This window comes from Ochotona princeps, chromosome 2 (assembly GCF_030435755.1).
Source record: "Ochotona princeps isolate mOchPri1 chromosome 2, mOchPri1.hap1, whole genome shotgun sequence".
Lineage (NCBI taxonomy): Eukaryota > Metazoa > Chordata > Mammalia > Lagomorpha > Ochotonidae > Ochotona > Ochotona princeps.
In genome coordinates this window covers 11805438-11831843 of record NC_080833.1, presented here as the reverse complement: position 1 = coordinate 11831843, position 26406 = coordinate 11805438, and the positions used below count along the sequence as shown (strand labels likewise).

Sequence of the window (26406 nt, the reverse complement as noted above, 5' to 3'; positions counted from 1 at the left end):
AGCTCTGTCTGTCTGCCTTTTAAACAAAACAACACTGGAAGCAGGCCTTGCAGTGCAGTGGGTTAAGCTGCTGTCTGGAACTCCTGCATCCCACGTGAGTCCTGGCTGCTGTATTCCTCCCAGCGCCCTGCTAACGCACCTACAGGCAGCAGATGGTGGCCACTCAGATGGGAGACCCAGAAGAAGTTCCTGGCTCCTGCCTTCAGCCGGTCCAGCCTTTCAAATCAATACATCTTTCCAAAAATCAAAATGAAAATGCAAAATGTTTCCATCGGGAAACGTTACACCCCTCATTACATTTGCATCTCACTGGTGCCACACAGGAGAAGAGGGTTGGAGAGAGGCATGACCCAGTGAGGCCAGCTTTGGAGGTGGGGCCTCTTGACCTCCGAGGCCAAGCCTCCCCAACAGTGCCCAGCAAGCAGCCGCCACCCTGGACTCTGAGCTTGGGCTTCTTGCTGTCCATGGCCACACTCAGGGCTCTGTGACTGCCATGTGATTGAGCCCACCTGACCAGGATCTTCACGGACTCCACCTTGCTCTGACCATCTCCTTATATAGTTGTCTTTCCCAACTCCTTGCACTGAAACTCCCCAAAATGTGCCACCTGGAAGAAAAGCAGTGCTGAGGGGATGGGAGAATTCTGGAGAGGGGGTGTGTTTATTCCCTATTTACAGAATAGGAAACTGAGGCGGGGCAGGGGTGGTCTATAACTTGCATCATATCCTACTGTAAGGCCCAGATGGGGTGGGTGAGGGGCGACCTAGGAGGAGGCTGAGAAGGGTGACTGATAAGGCCACACCAAAGGCAGCCCGCTCCTGGGCCAGCAGTGACGTACAGATTTGAAGGAATCCTGTAACCCTCCAGAAGCCACATTCCTTTGTCCCACAACCCCCTAGAGCCCCCTAATAAAAACAACTCCTCGTGTCCCTAGTGTGATTTCTCTGGCCCTCTGTCTACTAGACCGGTGAACCTCACCCAGGAGGGCTCCCAATAAAGCTTGTTTTAAGCAGAAATCTATCCTGTGTGGATTTCTGGTTCTAAACACAAACCAGAGCCTCACATCTGCCAGGACCCAGAGCCAGAACTAAGCAAATGTCCAGCTCCCGGAGAAAATAGAAAACAAACTAGACAGTGAGAAAGACAGCCGCAGCGCCTTAGCAAGGGGTCGGTCCCCAAGACCTGTCATGGGGGAAGACTTAAGAATGCAACATTCAGGAATCTTTGAATGGCAAACACCTTCCCCCCCCCCCCCGAGAAAACCCGAACTTTTCGCAGGCAGCAGGGAAGGGGTGGCGCAGACCGCCCGCTCCTAGTTTGAAGGAAGCGCTAAGCCTGGCCTGGCTCAGCCTTCTTTTGGAATCGCTAGCGATCTGTAAAGCCCCGGAAAGCTGGCTGGCCCCATGAAGCCGGGTGATGTAGGGCGCCTGAGTCCCGGCAGGAATACAGCAGGGTCGTCCCAGGGGCAAAGGGCTGTTCGCGGTGTGGCCCTGTGGGCTGGGGAGGCTGACAGCGGGGAGATGCACCTGCCATGACTGCACACCCAGCTTCTCCACGGCCTTCCGCCCGCAGCAGCACGTGTCCCGTTCCCGCCCTCTCATTGGCTCTCGAAACCCCCTCTCCAGCACCCCCGCCCAAGAAGGACACAACAAGACGACTCCGCCGATTGGTCCAGGAGTTTTCATGCGCTATTTTGATTGGTCGGTGGTTCCCACGCCCCTATCCGCCCCCACTGGGTCATACCATATACGGAGGGAGAGATGTACATATTTCAAGACTTTCCTTTTGCGTTCCCTTGTCCGGCGTCGCAGAATGGCTTCTAAAATGCCAACATACGCAGATTCGTATTCACAGGATGCGACTAGGGAGAGCAGGTTCTCGCTGTCGGAGGATGGGTGGCTGAACCGAGTCTCCCCGTCCCCGCCGAGGTGGTGCATTCCAGGCAGGACTGCGCCGTCAGGTCGAGCCCTGGGCGGACGGTTCAGTGGAAGTCTCGCCAAGAGGCCGAGATGTCGTTGCTGCTGCCGCTGCCCACGATGCGCCGCGTCCTGCTCGCCCGTCCCTGGAGGGGGGCCGGGTGAGTGAGCCCGGGGCTGGCGGGCCCGAGCGCGACACCTGCTGCCCACGGGCCCCCGGGGTCGCTAGGCACCTGCTGTCCATGGGGCCCCCGGGATCGCTGGGCACCCGCTGCCCACGGGATCCCCGGGGTCGCTGGGCACCCGCTGTCCACGGGGCCCCTGGGGTCGCTGGGCACCCGCTGCCCACGGGATCCCCGGGGTCGCTGGGCACCCGCTGTCCATGGGGCCCCTGGGGTCGCTGCGCACCGGGGTCGAGGCGCCCGGGTCGCAGGGTTTGCTGGCCTCCCGCTGGGCCTGTGTTTTTAGCACCACACGCTGACCCCACCCCACCCCAGTCCTTCTGCCCTCAGCTGGGACCTCCACTACACTGCTTTTGGCCCCCCACCTCCCAAGTTAAATGCTGGTCTGGAAAGAGGGCCTCCTCTCTGCTGGTAGGTGGACCATGGATTTTAAGGAGTGCCTGAAAGTGCCTAGCTGCCCTAGACACGTGATGCACGCCTCTGCTCCGGGGTTGAACAAGTTATTTAAAGCCTTGCCAAAGCTCCCGGGAAAGAGAATTACAACAGAAGAACTGGGGTGCAAAAAAGTTAGTGACAATTCACAGTGTTTAGCAAAATACCGTGCTTTCCGTGGAGTTTTTGAAGACTCTGAGTATGCTTGCCTTTCAACATGTGTGGGTTTTTTTTTTTTTGCCCCAAAGTAAACTGATCTTTTCATGACCCCCACCACCACCTCCCGAACTTTCTAAAGTGCCCTGGAAGTGCATCACGGTGGACACTTGTCCATTTCAGACACCGCTCCTGTGTGTTACATGTTAGTCCAGATAACGGAGATGCCAGGAACAGTTCTAGGTGGAGCTGTACTTTAAACTCAGGTTCACAATCCTGGATGGTATTGGGTTATTGGACTGTTTGCCCCACCTGGGATGAAAGCCTCCGGGTGGGAGCAGCGCCTGGTCAGACCCTGCCTGATGCTGCAGAGGAGCTCAGCCTGTGCCCCCGACCCCAGCTGTTGTCTGGCCCCTGGGGGTGTGGCCAGCTGTGTGCCCTGCAGTGAGCACCCTCAGAGTTAGGCAGTGCCCCTCTGTGGCCCAGGGCCGAATTTCACTTCTGTTGTGTGCTCTCTTGTGACAGGAAGAGTGGGTACGGGAGGATGGGAGAATGATGGGGGCCCAAGGGTACTTCCAAACTGTGCAGAGGCCGCACCTAGTATGGCTTCCCTTTGGCAGGCGTGTTGCTACCCTCTGAGACCCCCACCCCCGCACTGTCCTGCCCAGACCCCAGATGCAAGCTCGAAGAGTAGGGGTTGGCTAGGTTCTTGCCTTGACTGGATACCTGTGTGTGCTTTGCTAAACACACAGAAGACTTACAACCAACCCCGCAGGCCTGGGTTAGCCCCTCCTCTGGAGCAGCTGGCCTGATGCCCAGAAGTTTCTCAACCTCAACATTTGGGGCCAGCTCATCCCTTGTGGTGGGACCGGCCTGTGTAATTTTTATTTTCTTGAAGGAGAGAAAAGCTCCCCTCTGCTGGTTCATTTCCCCAGTTCACCTGAGCAGCAGGCTGGGGTGGGCCAGACTGAAGCCAGGAGCTTCTTCTGGGTCTCCCACAGGGGTGCAGGGACCCAAGCACTTGGGCCATTCTCCATAGCTTTCCCAAGGGTATCAACAAGGAGCTGGTTCTCAGCGATTCATTTAGTTAGCAGGTGGTTAGCGGTGTGGGCAACTGTGTTGTTGGGGAAACTACTTTCTTGTCCTGAAAAGCGTGTGAGGAACTGAAGTGGGCCATACTCTTTGGTGTTATTTTTCTGCCTTGAGTGTCAAGGATCTTGGTTGAGTGTTTCCTTTGTAATTGGATTAATTTGTATCCCGGTCCAAGAAACGCCAGGGAGGCTTGTCTCATCACACAGGGATAGCAATGGTGGCATTCGGGCTTTCTGTGGCTGCTGTGCTGCAGGACACCAGCATGGGAATGGCCTTCACGGTGTACAGCCTGAGTATCCCACATTGCTTTATGTACCCTTTCCATGTATTTGAAAGGACAGGGTATTTTGTCTGCTGGTTTCTTCTCCAAATGTGCACAGCAACCAGGCCTGAGCCAGAAAAATTCTTCCAGGTCTGCCGGCAGGTGGGGAGGACTGAGCTTCTTGGGCTGCTGGAGTCCAGCCCGAGCCGAGTTTGGAACTCAAAGGGTACGTGGAGTAGGTGTAAAGAGGAAAGAAATGGACCACTATAATTTCAGGATCATCATGGACCATGCGAGGAAGCTGTCCGCTGTACTTATACAGAAGCAGCACAAGGTCTGGCACAGGCTTGACCTCACAGTCAAGTGGGTGTTTCCAACAATAATTGTACCATTTGTTTCATCTAAAAGCTCTCTAGATGTTCTCAACATCTAGGGTGTGTATCCATTAGTAACACATTCCTACTACAATCCTTATTCCACAACACAATCTTGAATCAGTTAAGGGAACAGATGCATCACAAAGAAAGGGAGAACCTAAAGATCAAGGAAAGAATGAAAGCCTGAACATAGATCCCTTGATGAGCATAAGGTGGGGACAGCAGAGTAACAGCAGGAATAATAAAAGGCCCTTTTGCAAGATGTTATTAGTGACTTAACCTCCACACTCACATTGATAGTAAAAAAAAAACTATGCCTGAATTGATTACAGAATTCTAACACAGGGGTAAACTATGCCTGAATTGATTACAGAATTCTAACACAGGGGTAAACTATGCCTGAATTGATTACAGAATTCTAACACAGAGGTAAAGGAAGGTGGAGTAGAGACGGCCCGGGCCCTGCCAGGCAGCAGGAAATTCCTTGCAGCCTTGCCTGCAGTGGAACAGCTCTCTTCACACCTTGTGTCCCCCACACCCACTGCACACACCCCAGCATTCGGCCATCACCTGCTGCCTCCCAGGGTGTGCAGGAACAGGAAGGAGAGGCAGGACTGGAACTCCCGTAGACCCAGGCTGCAAGCAGTTATCACCAATAAGTCGCCGTGAGTGATGGGCTGCGGGTGGCCCTGCTGACGCTGGTCAGCTACCTAGCAGCTGTTTCTGCCCTCAGTTCACGGATAGAACACCTGAGGCCTGTGGGAGGAGGGGAGGCCTCCCCTTGGCGGCCTCCTCTCTATTCATGTTTCATCAGTGTCCCTGGTGGAACACCTTCAGATTCTTTTTCAGAGTGGGCAGGAAGTAAAAGAACCAAGCCAGGCACTTAGTAGTTTACAAGTCAATACCAAGTTCTTTTGCTGATGTAGGGCCAAACCCAGAGATGACACATGGGCTGGGACCGGCCGCTGCCCTGTGGCTGGTGGCTATCCTACGGACCTCTCAGCCCACCTGCCTGTTTAATGTTCAGAATCTCAAAACCACCTCGTGCTTTCCTTTGCCTGAGCCCAGGGGCTGGCATCTCCCTTTCTCTCCCAGAAGTGGCCAAGGACATGACGCTAGCTTGGGATGCCCTCCTCTGGCCACCTCATCCCCACCCCGGGCACGGCAGCCTTGGCCCGCTCTCCTTTGGCCCTGTGGAGCCCTTTTCTGCACAGTGGGGGAGAATGACATTACAGGCAGGGCACAACGATTGCCAGGATCAAGAACGAGGTGTCCAGGGGCTTGCTGGGCGCCTGGTCCGCAGAGTGTGTGCTCTGCAAATATTTGAGGAATCGACAGGACCCATGCTATTGCTCTCTGACGTTGCTTGGGGCTGCAACCAGGCAACAGCCAGGCCCGCCACCCCTGCCAGCACTGGGCTGCATGGGCCCAGAGCACAGAATAGTGCTTGGGTCTGCCTGGCAGCCCAGGACAGATGACACCATCTGCCTGCCTGCCTCCTGTTGCTTTGTGGAAAACACAGATGCTAATGGCAGCCACCTCCTGGCAACAGCATCTTGGGATTTCCCTGACATGGTATTGGAAAGTGCACGGTCCCTGAAGAACTTGGTCAGTGTCATCCCCTCCCTCATTGCTGGACTGTCCTCTAGTGGTCATTTCTGGTCAGCAGTGTCAAGGACAGAGGCATGGAGCTCAGCTGTCCTCACCCCTTCCTTTGCTGTAGCCAGCCACCCCAGCTCCAGACCTTCTGTAGAAGTTGACTGCTCACCCCCATAGGAGCCTGGGGACCACCAAGTGACCCTGGGCAAGTTGATGCCCACCTGGAGTGGGTTTTCTGTCTGGTGGGGGAGAAGGCTCTGGCTATAGGCCAGGAGGACTGCTCTAGGCAGCTGGTCCCCTTGCCTGGGATCTTGAGGCCACAGTGCATCTCCCAAATGAGGCGAATCCGGGTTCAGATTCCGACTGTCACTCTCATGCTGTCACCCTACATAACATCCTCTGAATTCCAGTTCCTTGCATCACAGCACTTGCCCTGGTGGGTGGGGCAGGACATGGATTTGTTGAGATAATCCCCATATCTCACTTAGCATAGTCCTTGGCACACAGTAAATGCTTCCTCAGTGCTCCTTGCTATCTTCTGGGCTATTAAAGTGCAGCTACCCCTGCTGGCCCTGCCTGGGATCTGTATGTTTCTCTCTGGCCTCCCCGGGGCTGCCCTTATCTTGCTGATAAAGGGGATCGGTATTATCAGGCTCCAGATAAGGCTGTGAGAGAAGCTGCAGCAAGGTTTCCATTTCTCCTGCCCTTGACCTTGGCCACTGCAGTCCTAGCCACCTGAGGACTCAAGAGACCTGTGTCCAGCCCCAGCAGTTAGCAGATGAGCCCGGGCCATGTGTACCTGCATTGTATTCCAGGGTACCTGCTGTGGGCGGGATTAGATTGAGAAGAGAGGTTGGGCTTGGTGGCATGGGCTGCTCTGTGGAGCTTGCGCCTCGCAGCAAGGTCGGTTAGTGAGGATTATCACCAAGGCTTCCAGTGTGGGAATCCAGACAGACAGGTCTGGCGGGGGTGAAGGGATGCAGTGTCCTGTGAGAAGCCATGGAGTGGTACTGCACAACGGCATTCTGGGTACCAAAGGATTGCGTTGACGAGGGTGCCACTGTAGGGTTGTCATGGAGCCGAAGTCACCTAGCTGTGTAGCTGTGGTGTGGCTTCCCGCTCACATTCCTTGTTGTGCCTGGGCCTACTGTGGCAGGGACTGGCAGCCACCACTCAGTGCTAGCCACCATGGCCACTCAAGGGCATCTGCTATGGCCCACTACCACCTCTGTGCTACGGCTCAGTGGTGGCTTGTCGCAGAAACGGCAAGCCGCCGCAGTGGGGACCACCAGCCATGCAGCTGGGATGCGTCCCGTTTCTGCTGGGTTAGTGTCAGCCACCGCTGAAGTGTCACAGCTCCATGCACAGCTTGGCATCAGGCCTGGTAGTGGCTCAGCCCAGGCTCCACAGCAGGCTGTGGTCTCTCAGGCTGGGGTCTTCCCCAAACAAACCAGCAGGAGTCGAACTTCAATGCAAGCATACAGGGGTGGTTTATTCAAACTCGAGTTTAGGCCTCCAACTGTCACTGATGCAGAGGTCCTTGGTCAGAGAGCCCCAAGGTAATAAAAATCACAGGATTCTTATACGGTACAGGGGGATTCCACAGTCACACTTACGATTGGTTAACTATGTCTCAGCCAGTCAGAATTGTAACTGTCAATCCCAAATTTACATGGAGCCTTATCTCAAGGAGACCTTCCAATTGGTTAGCTATCTCGATTGGTTAGCTATGTCTCCTCCAGTCAGCATTGTAACTATCAACCCCTCATTTACATAGTCTTATCTCTTCGGGGAGACTTTGCTTAGAGGTCACCTAGGCTAAGATGGAGTTAATTGGGATTCTGAGGTCTTTCATTGTTTTTCATGCTCACTTGCTTGTGGCAGTGCTGGCACGTAGTAGTAGTAGTACGAGCACTTACACACCAGGCCTGATGCTTGGTCATAAACAGCTGTGTGACTCGGTTGTTTACTGTCTTGTGCCGCTCACAGTTGCCTTAGAGTATGCTCCCCCTACTTATGAAAAAGAAGCGCTCATTGTCAAACAGCAAGTTGTGTTCCACCGTAGCGTCTCATTTCCCTTGTCTCAGTCACACCAGGTTCGTGGGAGTGTGTTCTACAGTGATGAGATGGCTCAGATACAGCCCAGGCTGTGATGCACAGCAGGGCTTGGAGGCAGTGGCCGTGGTCCAGGGGCCAGGAGGACAGGTGGGAGCCGGGGGGGGGGGGGAGCCAGGTCCTCTGCCTGCCCTCGTGTCACCCTCAGGAGGTTTCTGAAGTCACATGAACTGGCCACGCGTCCCCACAGTCCTGACATCTCTGCTTAAAAGAGGTCACAGTTTAGCCTGTGGTCCCCACACCCCACAAAGGGTGTGGATGGGCAGCAGGGGCCTGGGCTGTGAGCGAAAGGGGAATCCTATATGGTTAGGGAAACTGAGTCAGATCCAGCCACCCTATGAAAGGTGAGGTCTGGTTGGGATCATCTCTGCCTCCATGTGACATGGGGAATAGGTGGCACTAACCTGGTGGGCTGTCTTTGTATTGTCGCCACGCGGAGTAACTGAGTCAGGGAACCAATGCGGAATGAAGCGCCAGGATGCTCACACTCAGCATGGCCCACGCCTGAGCAAGGTTATTTCTGGCTGCAGTGGGCTCAGGATGAACGCTCACAGATTCCTGTTCCCAAGCTGCACTTGGCCAGCCGGATGGGGGCCCCTGATCCCTGGGTCATAGCTTGCAGGTGGAGAAATCCTGTGGGATTTCTGAGAGGACACAGGGGAAGGGTTCCTGTTAGTTATTTAACACAAAGTTCTCAGAGTTCTTACATTATTATGCGCAGCGAATTCCCGCAGCCTGAGCCGAAAACACCAGACGCAGGGAGGTACTTTGGGAAGTTTATTCAAGCGGAGCAGGAACAGGGTGGAGGTGGTGGGAGGTGGAGGTGGTGGGAGAAAGAGAGAGGGCGGGGGGCGGGGGGGCGGGAAGGACGGAAGGAAAAGAGAAGGCAGAGCTGCACCTGGGGGACTGTTTTATGTCAGGTGAGCCCACGAGATTGCGAGGGATTGAGGGCAGACACCGGGGGATTGGTGCCTGAGACTGTCACAGGTGATTGCCTTGGGATGACTGGCAAGTGGGCGGGGTCGGGGGAGGGGCTGGGAGATTGGGGGTGGGATTCTCAGGTGAAATGCTGGGTTACATCTGATTGGTGGGCGGGCGGACTGGCGGGAATTTTGTGAGCACATTGCTGGTCACCTTTTCCTTGTTGGCTGCAGGGGAGGGGTCGGGGCTGAGTGTGTTCCAGCAGTGGGGAAGGCTGGGAAAGGGGTCAGGTTACCCAAGGGTTCCAGGAACCAAACTGCCAGCACACGGGACCTTCTCTTGCCACTCCCGCACCCTCTGATCCTCACTTGACCCAAAGGAACCCGAACGCATACCTTGGCCCCACCCTTCCCCTAACTAAGAGGTGCCCCAGGACTTGCTCCTGTACAAAAGGGGGCTGCCTTCTCACAGGCTGATAGGGGTTACTAGGAAGACAGTGCAGAAAGCTGTGTGCATGTTGGGTAACTTACAGCACCTGCAGCACCTTCCATCTGTCGTCCCGGATGTTGGAGAGGCCACCACTTGTCTCAACAACTTCCCGGGAGGGGCCAGGGCTGAATCCACCGCCTGTGGGCCATCTGGAAGGTTCTGCCAGGACTTGAGCTGAGCTGCTGTCTGCTGCGTGTCCCAGCAGCACACACACCCACACAAACAGCAAACTTGAGGCTGCCTTGGCCTGTGAAAGCTGGGAGGTGGGACTCTGAGAGCCTGAGGCTGCCACGTTCTCCCTCTGGAGCCCAGATCCTTGTAGGGGGGAAACAACAGCCTGGCAGCAGCAGGCAGATCCAGGATCCGAGCCACACCTGCCCCATGCCCTGGACACCTGACACTTGCCTCAGTGAGCTTAGGGTTCCTCATCTGGATGGGGGTGACACCGTACTGCCCATGGGGGCCCAGGGAGCACACGGCCAGCTTACCTTTTGCTTTCTGGCCGGGCTCGGTTGGATGTTAACTCTACTAGGAAGCTTCCACAAGCAAACTGGATCCCAGTCCTGGGATACCCAGGGGCTCGGCACCTGCTGCCCTTGGCGGCCCCTAACACCAGCAACAGCCAGGAGCCAGGAACTCCATCGGGTGTCCAGTGTGGGTGGTAGGGGTCCATCGCTGCCTCCCAATGTACACATTAGTAGGAAACTGGAACTGGGAGCAAAGCCAGAAACTTGAGCCTGGGCACTCCCGTGTGGGCTACAGGTACTCTAGGTGGCATGCCTCGTGCCAGCTCCCTGTCTTTATTATGTCCTGACTGTGTTGCCAGCTGAGGGTTGGCTGTGTGCAGCCCAAGGCCTTGTCCCAGTCACTGGTATGTCCTTGGGATCTAGAGTGGCAGTCCTACAGTATACCCCCGCCCCCCGGTCAGACTTGCAGAATGAGTGAAGGACCTGGCCGCCCTGTCTTTCCTCAAGGCGTCCCAGATTGGATGGGAGAGTCCCTGAGTGTGCCAGCCTGGCCACCTTGCTCTCTGGCTGGATACAAACAAGCTCACAGGACGCCCCCAATGGTGTCACAGGGCTCTGTGCACTGGAGAGGTGCCAGATACTCACTCTGTCCCCCTGGCTGAGTGAAGCACTCCTGCTTTTCAGCATCTGGTACCAAGCAGACCCCACTTAGGGTCTCCCAGCCAAAGCAGATCCAGGATCCCATCCCAGGCCCTTTCTGGTGCCTGAGCCCCACCAGAGGGCGGTGATGGCTGGGCCCTTCTGGACTCAAACCTAGGCCCCTCCCAAGCTGGATCTTGAACAAGTCATTTTCCTCTTAGGATGGAAATGCCCTTATTTCTCCTGAGAGGGTGCTGGTGGTGCCCATCAGTGCCCACCAGTGCCAACTCAGCTTTGTCAGTGTCTGCATGCTGTGGGCTCAGATGGGTTGTCATGGTCACCCTCACGGGGGTGGGAGGAAGTCCCACAGCTGGGACACAGCAGAACTGGGTACTGACCTGAGAGGCTCAGCTGGGACCCTACGGTCCCCCTCCCTGGTCACCCCCAACCCCCCGGATATCCCTAGGATTGGGGGCAGTGGCTCTTGTCACTGAAGTTGTGGGATTCCCACAAGCAGTTCCTGCAACCCGGTACTCGCGTCCGACACAGAGCCCATAGCCTGGCCCTCCCTGGTGCTGTGGTCTGAGCCCTGGGCCAGCTTCCAAGTTCATGGGCTGCATCTTGGACATTGCCCTCTGGGAGCCCTAGGCTCTTTGTGCCCAGGAAGTCTCAGGCTGGTTCATATTCGAGGCAGACTCCACTCTGCTGTGAGTGGCCTTTTCAGCTTTGAGAAGGAGTGGGGGGTGCTGGGGCTCAGTGTGGGGACACTGTGCAGGATATGGCCCCGTGAAAGCCTCACACAGCCTCATGAAACTGGTAGGGTTATCCCACCTCATAGGTGGAGAAGTCAGCTCAGTGGGGTTGGGGGCCCTGTGGCAGGACCAGGGACCCCAAGGCCCACCCAGGACCCCATGATGGGAAGCAGCGGGGCTAGGGCCTGGTGGTGGTGGCTGTACGGGACTGATGGTCGCTCTGTCCCCGCCCTCGCGCCCAGGCTGCAGTGGAAGCACATGTACTCCCTGCAGGTGGCCAACGAGCCCATCCTGGCGTTCACCAGGGGGAGCCCTGAACGTGATGCCGTACAGAAGGTAAGGGGGTGCAGCGCCTGAACGGTGATGCCCCCAAAACCCCCACTACCTCTCCTCACCTGTGACCCCACCCGCTCTGCCTTGTCGTAGTCTCTGGAGGCACCCCGAGGGAGGGTGGGATGTGGGAGATGCCGGGCCAGCAGGGTGGCAGCCAGGGATCTCTTTGTACCTGAGGCAAGGGAAGAAATCAGTTTTGTGCTTCAGATGCAATTGTTGGCCTTTTCACAACCTGGTCTCTTCTCCTTCCCCTGGGGGTGACGGGGCAGGAGTTGAGTCCTCATGTCCCCAGGCCTAGCCCATTCCCTTGCAGACCCAGGTCAGGGTCTCAGGGAAGGAGGAGGGGGCAGGAAGTGCCCAGCTGTGCTCCTCTCCCCAGGCCTTGTCAGCCCTCAAGAGCCAGACAGAAGCCATCCCATGCGTGGTGGGCGATGAGGAAGTGTGGACGTCGGATGTGCAGTACCAGCTGTCGGTGAGTCCGGCGTGGGGGCGCGCTTGCCTCTCCCTGCATCCAGGGTCTGTCTGTTGAACGGCTCCTGCCTCACATGCTGTGTGCTCTGAGTCTTCTAGGGACTAGGAGGTGGTGAAGACTGGGGACCGGTAAAATCCCCCAGCTAAGTGCCCAGCCCCTAGCTGGGTCCCGTCCACAGGCAGGATTGCCATATTTAGGCCGCGCAGCTGCTTCCACGTAGTCCTGAGGGTTTCCACCCCTCACGGCTAAGGGCAGGAAGCAGAGCCCTGGGCCCTCCTGCGCCGGGTCTGTCCCCCCTGCACCTGTGTGAGCTTGGCTTAGAGGCACCAGGAAGCTCGGAGCATGTGATCTGGGGGACAGGAAAGGTTGGCCCTTCTGCAAACGGGGTCAGTACATTTTGGCTCTGTCCTGATGGAACCCTGGACAGGTGTGTGCAGCAGGGAGCATCCAGGCCTTACGCTCCAAGGGTTCCTGGAACGGTATCCTGGAGTCCCTGCTGCTGGCCTGACCCTGCAGCTGACAGGGCATGGCCGGGAGTCTGCAGGCACCACAAGTCTGTGTGCCCAGGTGCCAGCCATGCTGTGAGAAGGGAAGGACACAGCCCAATTTCCTGCTCCTCTCCCCTCCCCGCTCCTGCGCTGCTGAGACCCAGAGAAGGGAAGTGAGCTAAGTGAGCTGACGTGAGGCCCCAGAGCTGGGATTCGAAGCCCTGTTTGCCTGACCATGAAGTCCCCCTTTTCCCCAGACCCTGACCCTGCCCGAGCAGGAAGTGTGCCCCCCCCCCACAGCAGTGAGGAGCAGGTGTGAGGTGGGCTGTGGCAGGTGGGTGTCCTCGCCCCACTCACGGCAGTGAGGAGCAGGTGTGAGGTGGGCTGTGGCAGGTGGGTGTCCTCGCCCCACTCACGGCAGTGAGGAGCAGGTGTGAGGTGGGCTGTGGCAGGTGGGTGTCCTCGCCCCACTCACGGCAGTGAGGAGCAGGTGTGAGGTGGGCTGTGGCAGGTGGGTGTCCTCGCCTTACCCACGGCAGTGAGGAGCAGGTGTGAGGTGGGCTGTGGCAGGTGGGTGCCCTCTCCCTACCCATGGCAGTGAGGAGCAGCTGGGCTGTGGCAGGTGGGTGTCCTCGCCCTACCCATGGCAGTGAGGAGCAGATGCAGGCTGGGGTAGGGAGCAGTGGAAGCGAGCAAACATGCCCAGGATTTCCCTGGAGAACAGCCACCAAGCATGGTCTTTTTTCCGCTCTCCTGGTACCTCCCTCATGGGCAATGATCTCACCCTTCTCTCCTTTCAGCCCTTCAACCACAGACACAAGGTGGCCAAGTTCTGTTATGCAGACAAGGTAAGTGAGTCCCTGAATTGCCCAATCCCCACATCTCCCTCTGGCTGTGATGAATGAATGGGACAGGGGTAGCAGGGAAGGAGTCTCTGGGCAGTGTCCTGCCAGGGCCAGCATGCCAAGGTAGACTTATTTGAGAGCTGCCTTGGCTGGAGCTGGGATGTTCCAGGGTATGCCTATAGTGTTGGGGCAGACTTGGTTTAGGGATGGAGAAGATTCCGGAAGACTGAGCCAGGGCAGTAGGAGATGTTGTGGAGGAAATTGGCATGTGGGCATTGGTGGGAAGGAATGGATGACCTGTAGCAAGAGCTGGCATCACATGGCCGCGAAGGCCCTTGGCGTCTGGCATGTGCCAGCAGGTGTACATCTCAGACTGTCTGGCTGCGTTCAAGCTGGATTCCAGGCCACTGGGTCCTAAGAATAACATGGGGTCTTTTAAAATAAATTTTTAAAGCATTTATTTATTTATTTAGAAAGGCAGAGTTATGGAATAGGAGGGAGAGACAAGGATGTTTGCATCCCGTGTTTCACTCCCCAGGCCAAGCCTGCAGCCTGGAACTCTATCCAGGTTTCCTGAGTGGGTGCCGGGGCCCAAGCAGCTGGACCATCTTTTGCTGCTTTGCCAGGCACCTTAGCAGGGAGCTGGGTCCAAAGTGGACCAGCCAGGAATTGGACCAGTGCTCAGATGGGATGCCAACTTTATGGGCAGTGGTTAAGACACTGTGCCACAATGTGGGTCCCACAATGTGGAAGCCTTGATTAGACCATGAGAGAAAGGGAGCATCTGAGGGACTGGGACCAGCTGTCCTGGGTCTGCTGACCGGCCTGGCAGGGCCCTGCAGATCTGACTGAGAGCCAGAACAGCCTATCCATGGATGGCACCACTGTGGGGCAGGGTTGGGGGACAGTGTGGGGGGGCGTCACTGAGAGCCAAGGGAAGCAGGGGTCGCCCCGAGCAGGCTGTGTCCCCAAACTCGTCCTCTCTCTCCAGGCCCTGCTCAACAAGGCCATTGAGGCCTCCTTGGCCGCCAGGAAGGAGTGGGACCTGAAACCTGTGGCTGACCGGGCCCAGATCTTCCTGAAGGCAGCCGATATTCTGAGCGGGCCACGCAGGGCAGAGGTCCTGGCCAAGACCATTGTGGGGCAGGTGAGCTGCATGTGGCCCTAACGCAGGTTCGGGCATTGTACCCTCTCTGCACAGGTACCAGCTGTGTCCTGTCAGAGACCAGAGATATCCTCAAGGGACAAGGCCAAGATGTCAGGAGACAAACGTGAGATGAGGTGGAGGCCGCTCAGCCCTCGTCCTGCCATGGGCATGTGTCCCATGTCCCCATCCCTAGGCCTGTGTCAGGCTCTGCCTGGACTGGCAGCTGCCCGATGCCATCCCCTGACTTCCTGACTTGGTCAGACCCATTTGGAGTAGGCCGGGTGCCTCTTCCAGCAGCTCAGCACCCAGCATGATCCCAGCATCACTGAGAGGAGGGTCCTAGGCCCTGCCCTTGCGCCCCTATTCCCTGCCCCATGTCTTTGTGTCCATCCCTGCCAGGCCATCCCAGCCCCGAGCTGTACACCCTGGGTGCTGCAGGTCCCCCTTGGCCTCTGCCCTGGCCTGCTGCCTGGTGAACGCCTCACCGCTGCTCCAGCATGGGTCTTCCCTCCTCCAAGGGGTTTCCTGGACCTTCCCTTACCTGAGGGTTCCTCTGGCCCCGTGTATCCAGAGCACGTGGTCTTGTCTCAGCTCAGATTGCCCCAGGAGGGGGCGGGGGTCTGAGTCCCAGTGCATTTATCTCCCTGTGCCTGCTGCTGCAGCAGGGAAAGTGCTGGGGAGGGGAGGATGGGGCAATTTCACCATCTCCAGGCACTTGGGCTTGGGGTACCAGCTGAGAGGGTTTCTCACCTGCAGCTCCCTCATCCATGAGGTGAGAGCCCCCTCTGCTGCACGGAGGTGAAATGACAGCTCCCATCCTGTTCAAGGCATCATTCTCTCCGCTGCCCCGTGGATGGGTGGGTGGGGTGTCTGTCTCCTGTGGGCCGTACACATTAGCAGGAAGACAGACACGCACACAGGTTCACACACATGCATGCTGTAAGGTTGTCCTTGGTTCTTCTATTATTTGGCATAAGACTCGGAAACCTGTATGAAGCAGCTGCACCTGTTAGCTCAGCTCCCTTGGCCTGTGGTATGTGCACCTGTCAGTGCACCCATGAGCCAGAGGTAGCGCCCCCTCCCCACACCTGGGACAGCGCACAGCTGTTACCCAGGGTCCTCTGCTGTGGTTCCTGTTGGCCGTGGTAGCCGAGGACAGAGACGGAAAGAAGGCACAGCCATTGGCCCCCCAATTCTCAGCCCAAATGAGCAAGGCCACTTCACCTACCCATCCCGGAGGAGGGCGTGCCCACCACCTGCCTGCCTCTCCCAGCAGCCAGGTGCCCTGTTCATGCTCATGTCTGACCCTGAGTTCAGTTTGAAGATCTTGGTCAAGGGAGCCGCTCCCGTGACCCACTGTTCAGAGTGAAAACGAGACGCTGGCCCCTGCCTGGCATCGGTCACGGTTGCAGATCCTGCTGCAGCCCAGGGGGCAGCAGCCTGGCAGGGCAGGGCCCCAAGGACTCGAGCTTGAATTGTAAGGTCCTTTCCCTACTTAGTCCCTGAGAGGAGGGCCTGGGCACTTCTCTGGAGGTTGAGGTCCCTGCCAGGGCCCTGCTCGATGCTGGCGGCAGCCATGGGGCCAGATGGGCGAAAGGAGCTGACCCCGGCCCACACACCCTGCAGGGGAAGACCGTGATCCAGGCAGAGATCGACGCTGTGGCCGAGCTCACCGACTTCTTCCGCTTCAATGCCAAGTTCGCGCTGGAGTTGGAAGGGGAGCAGCCCATCAGCCTGCCGCCCAGCACCAACAGCGTGGTGTACCGGGGCATGGAGGTACCTTGGGGTGCCGGGTGGGCAGCTGGGGTTTGGCAGACCCTGGGAGTCAGCCCTCACTGTCACTTCCTTACCCAGGGCTTTGTGGCGGCCATCTCACCCTTCAACTTCACTGCGATCGGCGGCAACCTGGCGGGCGCACCGGCTTTGATGGTGAGATATGGGTTCAGGGTCCCAGTGAGGGGCTGGTCGTGGTCCTTGTCCCTGCAAACAGGGATCTCCCTGAACCCCTCGAGGCCCAGCTCCTTAGTTGTGGGGTGTGACATGAGAGCTGAGAGCAGCATGGGGCTGTGGCTAGGTGTTGTGGCCAACTCCAGGTCAGAGTCCCAGCTTTGCCCTTCTCTTCTGGGGGACCCTGGATGAAGCCTCAAGCTTGTCTGATGCCCAGTCTCCCGCGTGCAGAGCAGGGCTGCTGGGAATGTCTGTCTGATGGGGTGTGAGGAGCAGCAGAAGCCAGCTTGGCTGGCAGCAGGCTGAGCATGCTGGTGCTTGGATGAAGGTGGTCACCCCTCAGGGTGCTTACCATGAGCCTGTGGCTGCTGGGGCCTGTTCGCCAGCGATCTCCTCTGAGCTCCAAGATGGGAGTCTGTGATGACCAAACTGCTGCGACGATGACATTCGTCAAGGCCACTAATAAATCTGGATACGGATTCGAGCTTTGGTGTCCGTGCCATATGAGAGTGCGGGTGGCTGTCTGGTAGGAGTTCCAGTTTGATGGGGAGACACAGACCTGCGCTCAGTCTGGATAGGAGAGCAGCTGACACAGTCGTTGCTAGGGAGGCCTCGGCCTCCGGTGGGGCAGGCGGACACAGCTGCCCAACTGTGCGCTGTGTGCATGCACAGGGGCGGGGGGCATCCTCTGCATCTGCACAGGCGGACGGGGTATGCACCCCAGCACCATGCCCTGCCCCAGCACATGGGCAGAGAATCCAGGGGCAAGCTCTTAAGCAGCTATGCCCAGGAACGCTGAAAACAAACCAACCAGGAGAGGGGGCATGGCGGGGCCAGTCAGTCCTTAGTGAGACCGGGGAGCAGGTGGGTGGGCAGGGCTTTGGGGGCATGGGGCCAGACTCTCGGAGGAGTGGGGCTGTGGGGGTGGACTTCCTGGGTGGCACAGCACCTGTTGGTTGCAGGTGAAGGACCACCATGCTGTGGCATGAGGAGGGGATTGGAGCTCATGGCTCTTGCCTTCATCATGGATCATTGTCTCATTCCCCTGGGCAGGGCAACGTGGTCCTGTGGAAGCCCAGTGACACAGCCATGCTGGCCAGCTATGCCGTCTACCGCGTCCTCCGCGAGGCTGGCCTGCCCCCCAACATCATCCAGTTCGTGCCAGCTGACGGGCCCATGTTCGGGGACATTGTCACCAGCTCAGAACACCTGTGTGGCATTAATTTCACAGGCAGTGTACAGTAAGTTCCTGGGGCAGTGGAGGGTAGGGGAACCCCTGGGGAAGTCTACCGGGCCACCTGCTGGGGGCTGGGGCTGGGCACGCTGGCACTGCGGGGCCACAGGCGGGCAGCCGCCTCTCTGAACAGTGGGCATAGTGTGCCCAGCAGAGGAATCACTGCACGGACAAGCGGGAAGCTGTGTGGGCTGGAAGTGCAGCCTGCAGATACTGGACTGGCTTGATGCCACCTCTGGTGCCTGGAAGGGTGTGGGGGAACTTGGAATGAATCAAAGAGGCAGAGATGCTTCTCAGAGGAGGTGGTTTCCAGGTGACAGAGTTGGCGAGGAGAGAGAAGAGGGTGAGGGAGCAGCATGGGCCGAAGCATGGGTTACACTCCGCGCTGTGGCCAGGTCCCCTGTGGCTGAGTACAGGGCCAAGGGGGAGGGCAGGGCTGGGCAGAGCAAGGCAGCAGCTGCGGAATCCTGACATTTACTGACCGACAGGTGTCTGTCAAGGCCCTCGAGGGCGGGGGTGGTATGGTGACTGTGCGTGCCTTAGCGGTCTGCACAGGAGTTCAGACTTGATCCTGGAGGCGATGGGAGCCACGGGTGATGGTGAAAGGGGAGAGACCCAGTCGTTGAGACCTGTTTCCTGTGGCCCTGGTACATGGCTCTGTGTTCTTGGCTGGGTAATGGGAGCAACTTCACATGCGCTTCCCCCGGGAACTGGGATGCTGCAGCGCCCTGGTAGGCAGGAGCTGTCCTGTCCCCCACGGTCCCCACCAACCTGGGTGCTGTGTGTCTCAGGGCTGTGTTCTGGGGCCCTTCATCTGCCTCCTGCTTGCTGGTTGATGGCGGAGAAGCCCCTTGACCCCAGCCTGGTGCCAGGATGGAGGCAGTGGGGGTCTGGGGCAGGTGATAACCCTGACCTGGGTATAAGGGAGTGCATTGCAGAGTGCGGAGTGGAGTGACAGCCAGGTGGGGAGTTCCCTGGCCAGTGTCTGTCCTCAGGACTAGATGAGGAGCCGGGCAGGGCTCAGCAGAAATGCCTGGGTTCTGGACAGAAGGTGGGCATTCAAGATAAGACATGTGGGTCCCAATGACCGTGGGGTATCTCAGGGCAGTGTCTGGGGCCACCAGGGGCCCAGATCTGCAGCCCATGGTCCTTCCAGCTGGGACATTTGCTATGACTTCTCCCCTCCACACGCCCCGGGCACCACCAGTCCCCTTCCCGCCAGGTTTGCGGGTGGCAGTGACTGCGTTAGAATTGCTGAGTAGGGCCATTTCTGAAAGGCCCGCTCTGGCAGCCATGGGCCCCACGGGGCCCAGCCTATTAGCGGGCGGAGCGGGCCTGGCCCCATTTGCCACGCTGTGATGAGCAGCGGGCTTAAAGGTAGGAAAGTCATAAATTAGTATTAGCTACTGTGGTGCCGGCTGCCGGGTGATTAGCATTTTTATTGTTTTGTGGTGCTGAGGTTGGTCACACTCAGAGCCTGGGGAGGAGGCAAGACCTCCAGGGCTGCAGCTTGGGGCGGGTGCCTGAGCTCTAATCCCAGGACCCTCCTCAGCTTGGCCTGGGTGTCAGGCGTTTGGTCCCTGGGGTGCCTGTCGCAGACCATGGCTGTGGTGTGCCCAGCATAGCCTTGAACGCTCCACACACAATAGCACTCGGCAGGACTCTGCCCAGCTAGGTGGGGTGTTGCTCTCTGCACGCCCCACATGAAGCACTGAACTCGGGGATCGGAGAGGTGGAGTCAGGTGCCCAGGATCACCTGCAGGTCTGAGTCAGAACTAGAACCTGGCGCCTGCTGCTGCAAAGGCTGTGGGGAGGGAGGAGGAGGGGGAGGGGGGTCTGCCCTGAGTGGCTGCCCAGCCTCCCTCTGCTGCAACCCCTCCCCAGCCCCAGGACCCCACCCACCCCTGCTGGGGTGCTGCCCTTCTCCCATCTGGTAGGTGCCCTGATCCCTGAGACCTTGACCCTCCGGGTGCCTGAGCCTGACTCCCCCCGTCCTCTGGTTCCAGAACCTTCAAACGCCTGTGGAAGCAGGTGGCTCTGAACATAGACCGGTACCGCACCTTCCCACGCCTGGCTGGAGGTAAAAGCCCCCTTTCCCATGCCCTCCTTCTCTGGGGCCCTGGTGACCCTTCTCCTGGCCCTCATGGAAGAGGAGCAAAGGAAGGTGGTGCAGTCCTGGGTTGCCCCACCCCACCTCCGATCATTCACTAGAACTTTCTGTGATAAGGGAAGCGTCAGTAGCATCCTCTGGAAGAACAGCCATGATATGTGGCAGAAACTGGAACTATTACTGTTTGAAGATTTGTTAATCTATCTGAAAGGCCCATTTACAGAGGGAGAGACAGAGAGAGGTTTTCTGTCCACCGGTTCATTCCCAAAGTGGCTGCAATGGCCTGCTGGGTCGATCCAAAGCCAGGAGCCAGGAGCTTCTTCCAGGTCTCCTACATGGTTGCAGGGGCCGTCCTCCGCTGCTGGGGACAGAGAGGGGCAGGGCCAGGTCTGGTTGCTGTATCGTTTCCCTTCAGAGACTGTCTTAGGTTCCGGGAGATGCAGCAGGTGCTGAGTTTGGCAAAGCATCGTGGGGTCCTCTCCTGCAGTACTTCTCAGAGCCTTTAGTGCCCACTGGCCCGACAGTGATGTCCAGAGTGCATTCTGCCCTGCAGCGTGTCCCCAGCACAGTGGCACTTGTGTTGTAGTGGCCCTGTGGAGTAAGGTTTGCACAGTGCACAGCAGGCCAGTGTTCAGCCATCAGGAGGGGCAGGGCTGCCCAGGGTCACATGGCTGGCCCATCAGTGGGGGTGCAGGGAGGCCCACGGGGGCACCTAGACCCTGTTCCTGAGCCAGGAGGCCCCTCCTTGGGCTGCGGTCAGTGTGGCCTCCGGAAACACTGTGCCCTTGAACCTGCTTCCCACTGCCCCCCCAGCGGTCAGTGTGCACTCTCCACCATGTCCCAACGTGAGGCACATGGCTTCTTCCGTGCCTCTTTTTCTGTCTTGGCAGCAGGCATATAGCGTGGGCTTTGCTTGGAATGCCCACATCCCATGATGGAGGGCTTGGGTTCAAGTCCTGCCTCCCAATCCAGTTCCTTGCTAACACAGACCTAACAGGGCTGTGGGTGAGGGTACAAGCACTTGGGTTCCTGCCCCCCATGTTTGCTGGTTTGGGCATTTGGAGAGTGTAACAGCAGATGGAAGATTTTTCTCTCATTTCTCTCGTTCTCACTCTCTCACTCTTTCGAATAAATGAAAAATGGGCAGAATTTAAATAAAGAGCAAGGCATGTTAGTTGGGGGGATGCAGTAGTAGGCTTCAGACAGAGGGGATCCGGCTGCTGTTGGCTCTCAGAGGTCCAGTGTTGCCACTGGTGTCTGACAGAGCAGCCCTCCCCTCCCCGTTGCTAGTTAGGAGTACCAGGGGAGACCCCAGGAAAGCTGTGACCATGACCACAACTGGGGGAGGAGAGCAGCCCCCTGGATTCCCCTGACTTGGCCTTGGACAATCTCAGTTTTGCTGTCTGCATGATGGGGGTGTTGGACCCGATGATCTCATGGCCTGATTCCTGTTGTGTCGAGTGCGGTTGGGGTTGGAGTTAGGGTTGCTCAGCCCTAGCTCTCTGCCTCTGGTGTGTGCCACGCTGGAGGCTACAGGGATCAGATGGGCTGTACGCTGGGGCCCGAGCAGCCCACCTGCTCCGCCCCCCCAGTCACTCTCCGCTTCCCCAACCCGGCCCCATAGAATGCGGCGGGAAGAACTTCCACTTCGTGCATAGCTCGGCCGACGTGGACAGCGTGGTGAGCGGGACCCTGCGCTCCGCCTTCGAGTACGCCGGCCAGAAGTGCTCGGCCTGCTCGCGCCTCTACGTGCCTGCCTCGCTCTGGCCGCAGATCAAAGGGCGGCTGCTGGAGGAGCACAGCAGGATCAAAGTGGGCAACGTGAGTGGCGCGGGTGTCCCCGCTGCGGCCCAGCGGGTGGCTGATGGGATTGGGCAGCTCCCTCTCCCAGCCTCCTGGTGCCGGGGAGGGGGGACAGGAAGGGGGCGCACTGGGAGGGGTTCTCTTTGTCTTGGACCCGAGGCCAGTCTGTCTTCTGGTGTCTCCCTGCTTGGCCTGCAGCCCGCAGAGGATTTTGGGACCTTCTTCTCGGCTGTGATCGATGCCAAGGTACGGGCCAGGAAGTGGGGTGTGTCTCCGGGAGGAGGAGGAGGAGGGAGAGAGATCGGGTGAGGGGCCTGGCCTTGGGGGTGACCCAGCCTCACTGCTAGAGCAAGGTGGCTGAGGAGCCATGTGCACCCCCCAACATTCCTAGCTTTGGAAAGGACAGAATCATCTAGAACCAGAGAAGAGCAGAGATGGGGACCCAGCACAGCCCTTGGGTACTGCAAGTATGTACACTCACACATGCACACAGGCGCAGGTGCCCAGAACATACGTGTGATGTGCGTCCTTGTGGATGTGTTCATCTCAGTCCGACTGTGATGCAAGTCTCTGCACACACACACACCAGAGGCACACATCTGTCAGCAAACACACCCACACGGGACACACATGCAGCTGCACGGCTGTGTGCACGCCTGTACATCTGCACACACACAGGAGCGTTACCTCCGCCGTGGCTCAACTGGGTGCTGGCTTTTGTCCCTACCCACCACCCCCCTACTTCAGAACAGGGATCCCTTGGGTGCAGCTGCTTCGGGGGTGACCTCTGATGCCCCCCTCTCTGCCGCCTAGTCCTTTGGCCGCATCAAGAAGTGGCTGGATCATGCGCGCTCCTCGCCCAACCTCACCATCCTGGCAGGGGGCAAGTGTGATGACTCTGTGGGCTACTTCGTAGAGCCGTGCATCGTGGAGAGCAAGAACCCTCAGGACCCCATCATGAAGGAGGTGACGGGCGGGCGCGGCACCCCTGGGGCACTGCCTTGTCTGCTCCTTGCGACATGACCCTTATTTCACAGATGGGGGTCCCAGGGGCCCAGGCACCAGTCTGCAGTGGCAGTGTAGGGCGCGGATGTCTTTGGTGGGGCTATGATGGGGTGGAGGACGGTGGCCAGCCTGCAGGACCAGCTGTTGCCAGAAGCCCCTGGGATTATGGAGGTCTGGAATTTGGCAGGGAGGACCAGAGCTTCTGGGGTCTTTGACCAGGTTGGAACAGGGTGGGCAGAGTGAGAACTGGGGCCTGGCCTTTCTTACAAGGGCTGAGGCGGGGACTGAGAACAGGAGAGAGGAAAGGCAGAGTGAAGAGCCTGGGAGGGATCGGGATCCTGGCCAGGTGGAGAGCCTGACCCCAGCACCTCTCTCCCCGCAGGAGATCTTCGGACCTGTGCTGACCGTGTATGTCTACCCAGATGACAAGTACAAGGAGACGCTGCGACTGGTGGATGGCACTACCAGCTTTGGCCTCACGGGGGCAGTGTTTGCCCAGGATAAGTGCGTGGCCGACCACAGCCCTGGCTGCGGGTCTCATCCCTGCCAGTCTCCCGCCCCATCCCTCCTCCTGGACATGAGTCCTGATATTCATGCCGTTTCCCTCCTCTTCCCCCCAGCCTGGCAGGCAGGCAGGCCTCCCAGCTCACGTGCAGCAGCCAGACTCTTGGTTAAATACACAGATGTCAGGGCCCCACTGGGGACCCCAGAATCTGAATCTTTAGGGAGCAGGATTCACGCTGGGTCCCGCTGGCCCTGAGGCCTGGCCTCTTCTTCTCCATGGCTCAGTTGCTGCCTGTCTGCCCCTGAGAGAGTGAGGAGCAGTGGAATTGGAACCTGAGAAGGGGCCGCGGTGGGGGTCCCTCCTGCTCCAGGGACATGGATGGGCAGGGGTGCTGGAGGGAGATGGACTGGCCTCCCTCTCACTCTCCCCTGCCCGCAGGAAAGTCATTCAGGAGGCCACAGAGATGCTGAGACACGCTGCCGGCAACTTCTACATCAACGACAAGTCTACTGGCTCCGTGGTGGGCCAGCAGCCCTTTGGGGGTTCCCGGGCCTCAGGTGAGTGGGCATTCTTTTCTGATTCCTGGTGGGAGGCCCTGGAGCCCCTCACCTCCAGGGCACAGGAGGGCTGAGCTCCAACTGTGTTCACTCGGTGCTTATGCTGCCTCTTGGGGGAAGGCGCTGTCCTCCCCTTCCCATTTTACAGGGGAGGAAACTGAGGCAAGGCCACACCTCAGGACTCAAGGCCACATGTCTGAGAGCTGTTAGGGTTGGGGTCAGGCCTGGCCACCTGCTCGGGGGTCACTGAAGTCCCTGGCCACTATGGCGCAGCTGGGGACCTGAACTCAGGGCTCCCTCTCAGTGGCTTCCAAGAAGGTGCTTTCCCCTCGTGTCCCAGCTGGGGAGGGGGCATTTCCTGGACCCTGCAGCTCTCGGCTCTTAGGGAACAACCCCTGGCTGTCCCACAGCCTAACTCAGGCCTGGCGCTGGCTGCCCGCAGTTCGCCATCCCCACCAGATGCTCCACTTAGGTCCCTAGCTGCACGTGGTGGGTCTCCAGGTGACCCGAGCTCTTGTCTGACCAGGCTGCAAATCTTAGTACCCTTGGGCATGGCTGTAGTTTGTCCCATGCTGGAGTGGCTCACAGAGCCCAGGGAAGGAACTCACCCCACCTTTACTGCAAAGGGGACTTTGAAGGACATTGGGGAGCACTAGGGGAAGGGGCCAGTCTACAAGGAGTTTCTGTCCCCCAGAGATTTGGGGTCCCAATACATGGAGGCATCTTGTTTACCTACCTGAAAGCTCCCCAAACTGAGTCCTTGTGGGTTATGGTGGGCTTCTTCTGGGTCTCCTGCGTGGATACAGGAGCCCAAAGCCTTGGGCCAGCCTCCACTGCTTTCTCAGGCCATAAACATGGAGCTGGATCAGAAGTAGAACAGTTGGGACTTGAACTGGCACCTGTATGGGATGCTGGTGCTGCAGGCAAAGGCTTAGCCCATGTGCTGAGCCCTCTATCTTTTGTCTGAGATCAACAGAAAATGTCTTTTCTGCAGGAACCAATGACAAGCCAGGGGGCCCCCACTATGTCCTGCGCTGGACATCACCCCAGGTCATCAAGGAGACCCACCAGCCACTGGGGGATTGGCGCTACGCGTACATGCAGTGAGCTCCATCTAGACCTCCGTTGCTACCTACCTGCCCGTCCATCTGTCCAGACTACTGATCCACTGCACTGGCCCCGCCGAGCCCCTGCCCCAGCCCCCCTCGCCCCGAACCAAGCTTGGCTCCGCCCTGTGCCCTGGCCCGTCCCACTCCTGGTGTTAGGTGCCCAGGCTCAGGTTCCAGATCAGGGCCCATCACCCTTTGCCTTAGAAAGCCCACAGGAAGTGGCCCTGGTGTCTGGGAGGCTCTTCCTCTCTGCTTGCCGCTCCCCTGCTCGGGGCCCCTGGCAGACCTCGCCACTCAGAGAAGCTGCAGGTGTCTGGGGTATGGCTTGGCTGTGGGACACAGCCTTTCCTGCTGACCTTGCCCTGTGTGGTCAGAGCTGCCCATCTTGCCCACTATAGCACTGCCCAGGCACCCCCTGAGCCAGGGGCCTGTGCCCAGCCACGAGCCTTACACATACCCGCTGTGCCTTCCATCCGAACCAGCCCCAGCGGCTGCACACAAGCAGGGGTGGGGCCGCTGGAGGCCACTGCCAAGGTGTGGGCTGCTGTTGGGGATTTCCTGGTCCTTCCTGGAGATGTGTTCCCTCTGCGAGCCCATGCCAGGGCCCGAGTGCAACAGGCCCCTGGCAGAAGTCACCCCTCTTGGCTAGACATGGCCAGTTGGTGGTCGTGGCTAGATTCCTGCTGGTCATGTTCTGGGCATTGAGGGGTCACTCAGACATGACTTTCCAGGGCTCTGTGGCAGTTTGATGCCTCCCCAAGGACCGCTGCCTGCTGAGCTGGCATAGCTGTTTCCTTGTGTCCCCATTTCACACCGTGTCCTGCTGTCAGGGGTGGGCGCCAATGCTGCCGGGCCTCCCATGGACTCCACTTCATGCCAGGTTCTGTGTTGTTGGGGATGTGGCTGGAGGTGGCTCCGCTCTATTGAATCTGTACTGTGAGGGCCATGGGATGTGCCCAATGCCACCCAATAAATGCCCATTGTATAGCCAGACTACTGTCTTTCTGATGGGGCTGGTGGGGGCTGGCGACAGCCTGCCCAGTCTAAAGGCATTGCCAGTGTGTGTCAGGTGGTGGGCCGGGCACTCCCAGTGTGATGACAAAAAGGGTTTGGGGCCCTGGAGTTTGGGAGTGTCCAGGGAGTGGGGGGAAGATCAGGAGCCGGATGGCCTGGGTTGAAATCCAGGCACATTGCCTCCCAGCCAGGTGGTCCCCAAAAGTCTCTGTAACCTCTCCGAACCTGTGCGCCTTCATCTGGGAGACGGGGTTCATCCTCCACCCACCCAAACACACAGGATTAATCCACATTGGTGCTGAGAACAGCACCAGGTACCATATGGCTCACAGTGACCCCTCAGCCACAGTGATTGTCACAGCTGCCATCAGGGGTGTCTCAGCTTGGCCAGGCTGCACAGTACCCTGGGTCAGATATTCTGGGTGATTTGTGAAAGTG

The 26406-nt window shown here is 58.3% G+C and overlaps 1 protein-coding gene across 1 annotated transcript; it reads left to right on the top strand.

The window, feature by feature from the left end:
• Positions 1 to 1936: 1936 nt before the first annotated feature.
• ALDH4A1 (aldehyde dehydrogenase 4 family member A1) lies at positions 1937 to 25064 on the top strand. Its single transcript, XM_058675899.1, has 15 exons — positions 1937 to 2077; positions 11642 to 11735; positions 12112 to 12204; positions 13493 to 13540; positions 14529 to 14684; positions 16311 to 16460; positions 16539 to 16613; positions 17685 to 17872; positions 19872 to 19945; positions 21600 to 21796; positions 21977 to 22024; positions 22592 to 22744; positions 23166 to 23287; positions 23727 to 23845; positions 24840 to 25064. Exons 1-15 carry the CDS (start codon positions 2010 to 2012, stop codon positions 24950 to 24952), a joined length of 1698 nt encoding a protein of 565 aa, XP_058531882.1. The 5' UTR covers positions 1937 to 2009; the 3' UTR covers positions 24953 to 25064.
• Positions 25065 to 26406: the final 1342 nt, after the last annotated feature.

What these genes read in the sequence shown, in the direction of transcription:
- ALDH4A1 (XM_058675899.1), top strand. Translation starts at nt 2,010, where the DNA reads ATGTCGTTGCTGCTGCCGCTGCCCACGATGCGCCGCGTCCTGCTCGCC. An exon ending in ATGTGCAGTACCAGCTGTCG is followed by an intron (nt 12,205 to 13,492) that starts GTGAGTCCGGCG and finishes CTCTCCTTTCAG; the next exon opens with CCCTTCAACCACAGACACAA. An exon ending in TGGGGGTTCCCGGGCCTCAG is followed by an intron (nt 23,846 to 24,839) that starts GTGAGTGGGCAT and finishes TCTTTTCTGCAG; the next exon opens with GAACCAATGACAAGCCAGGG.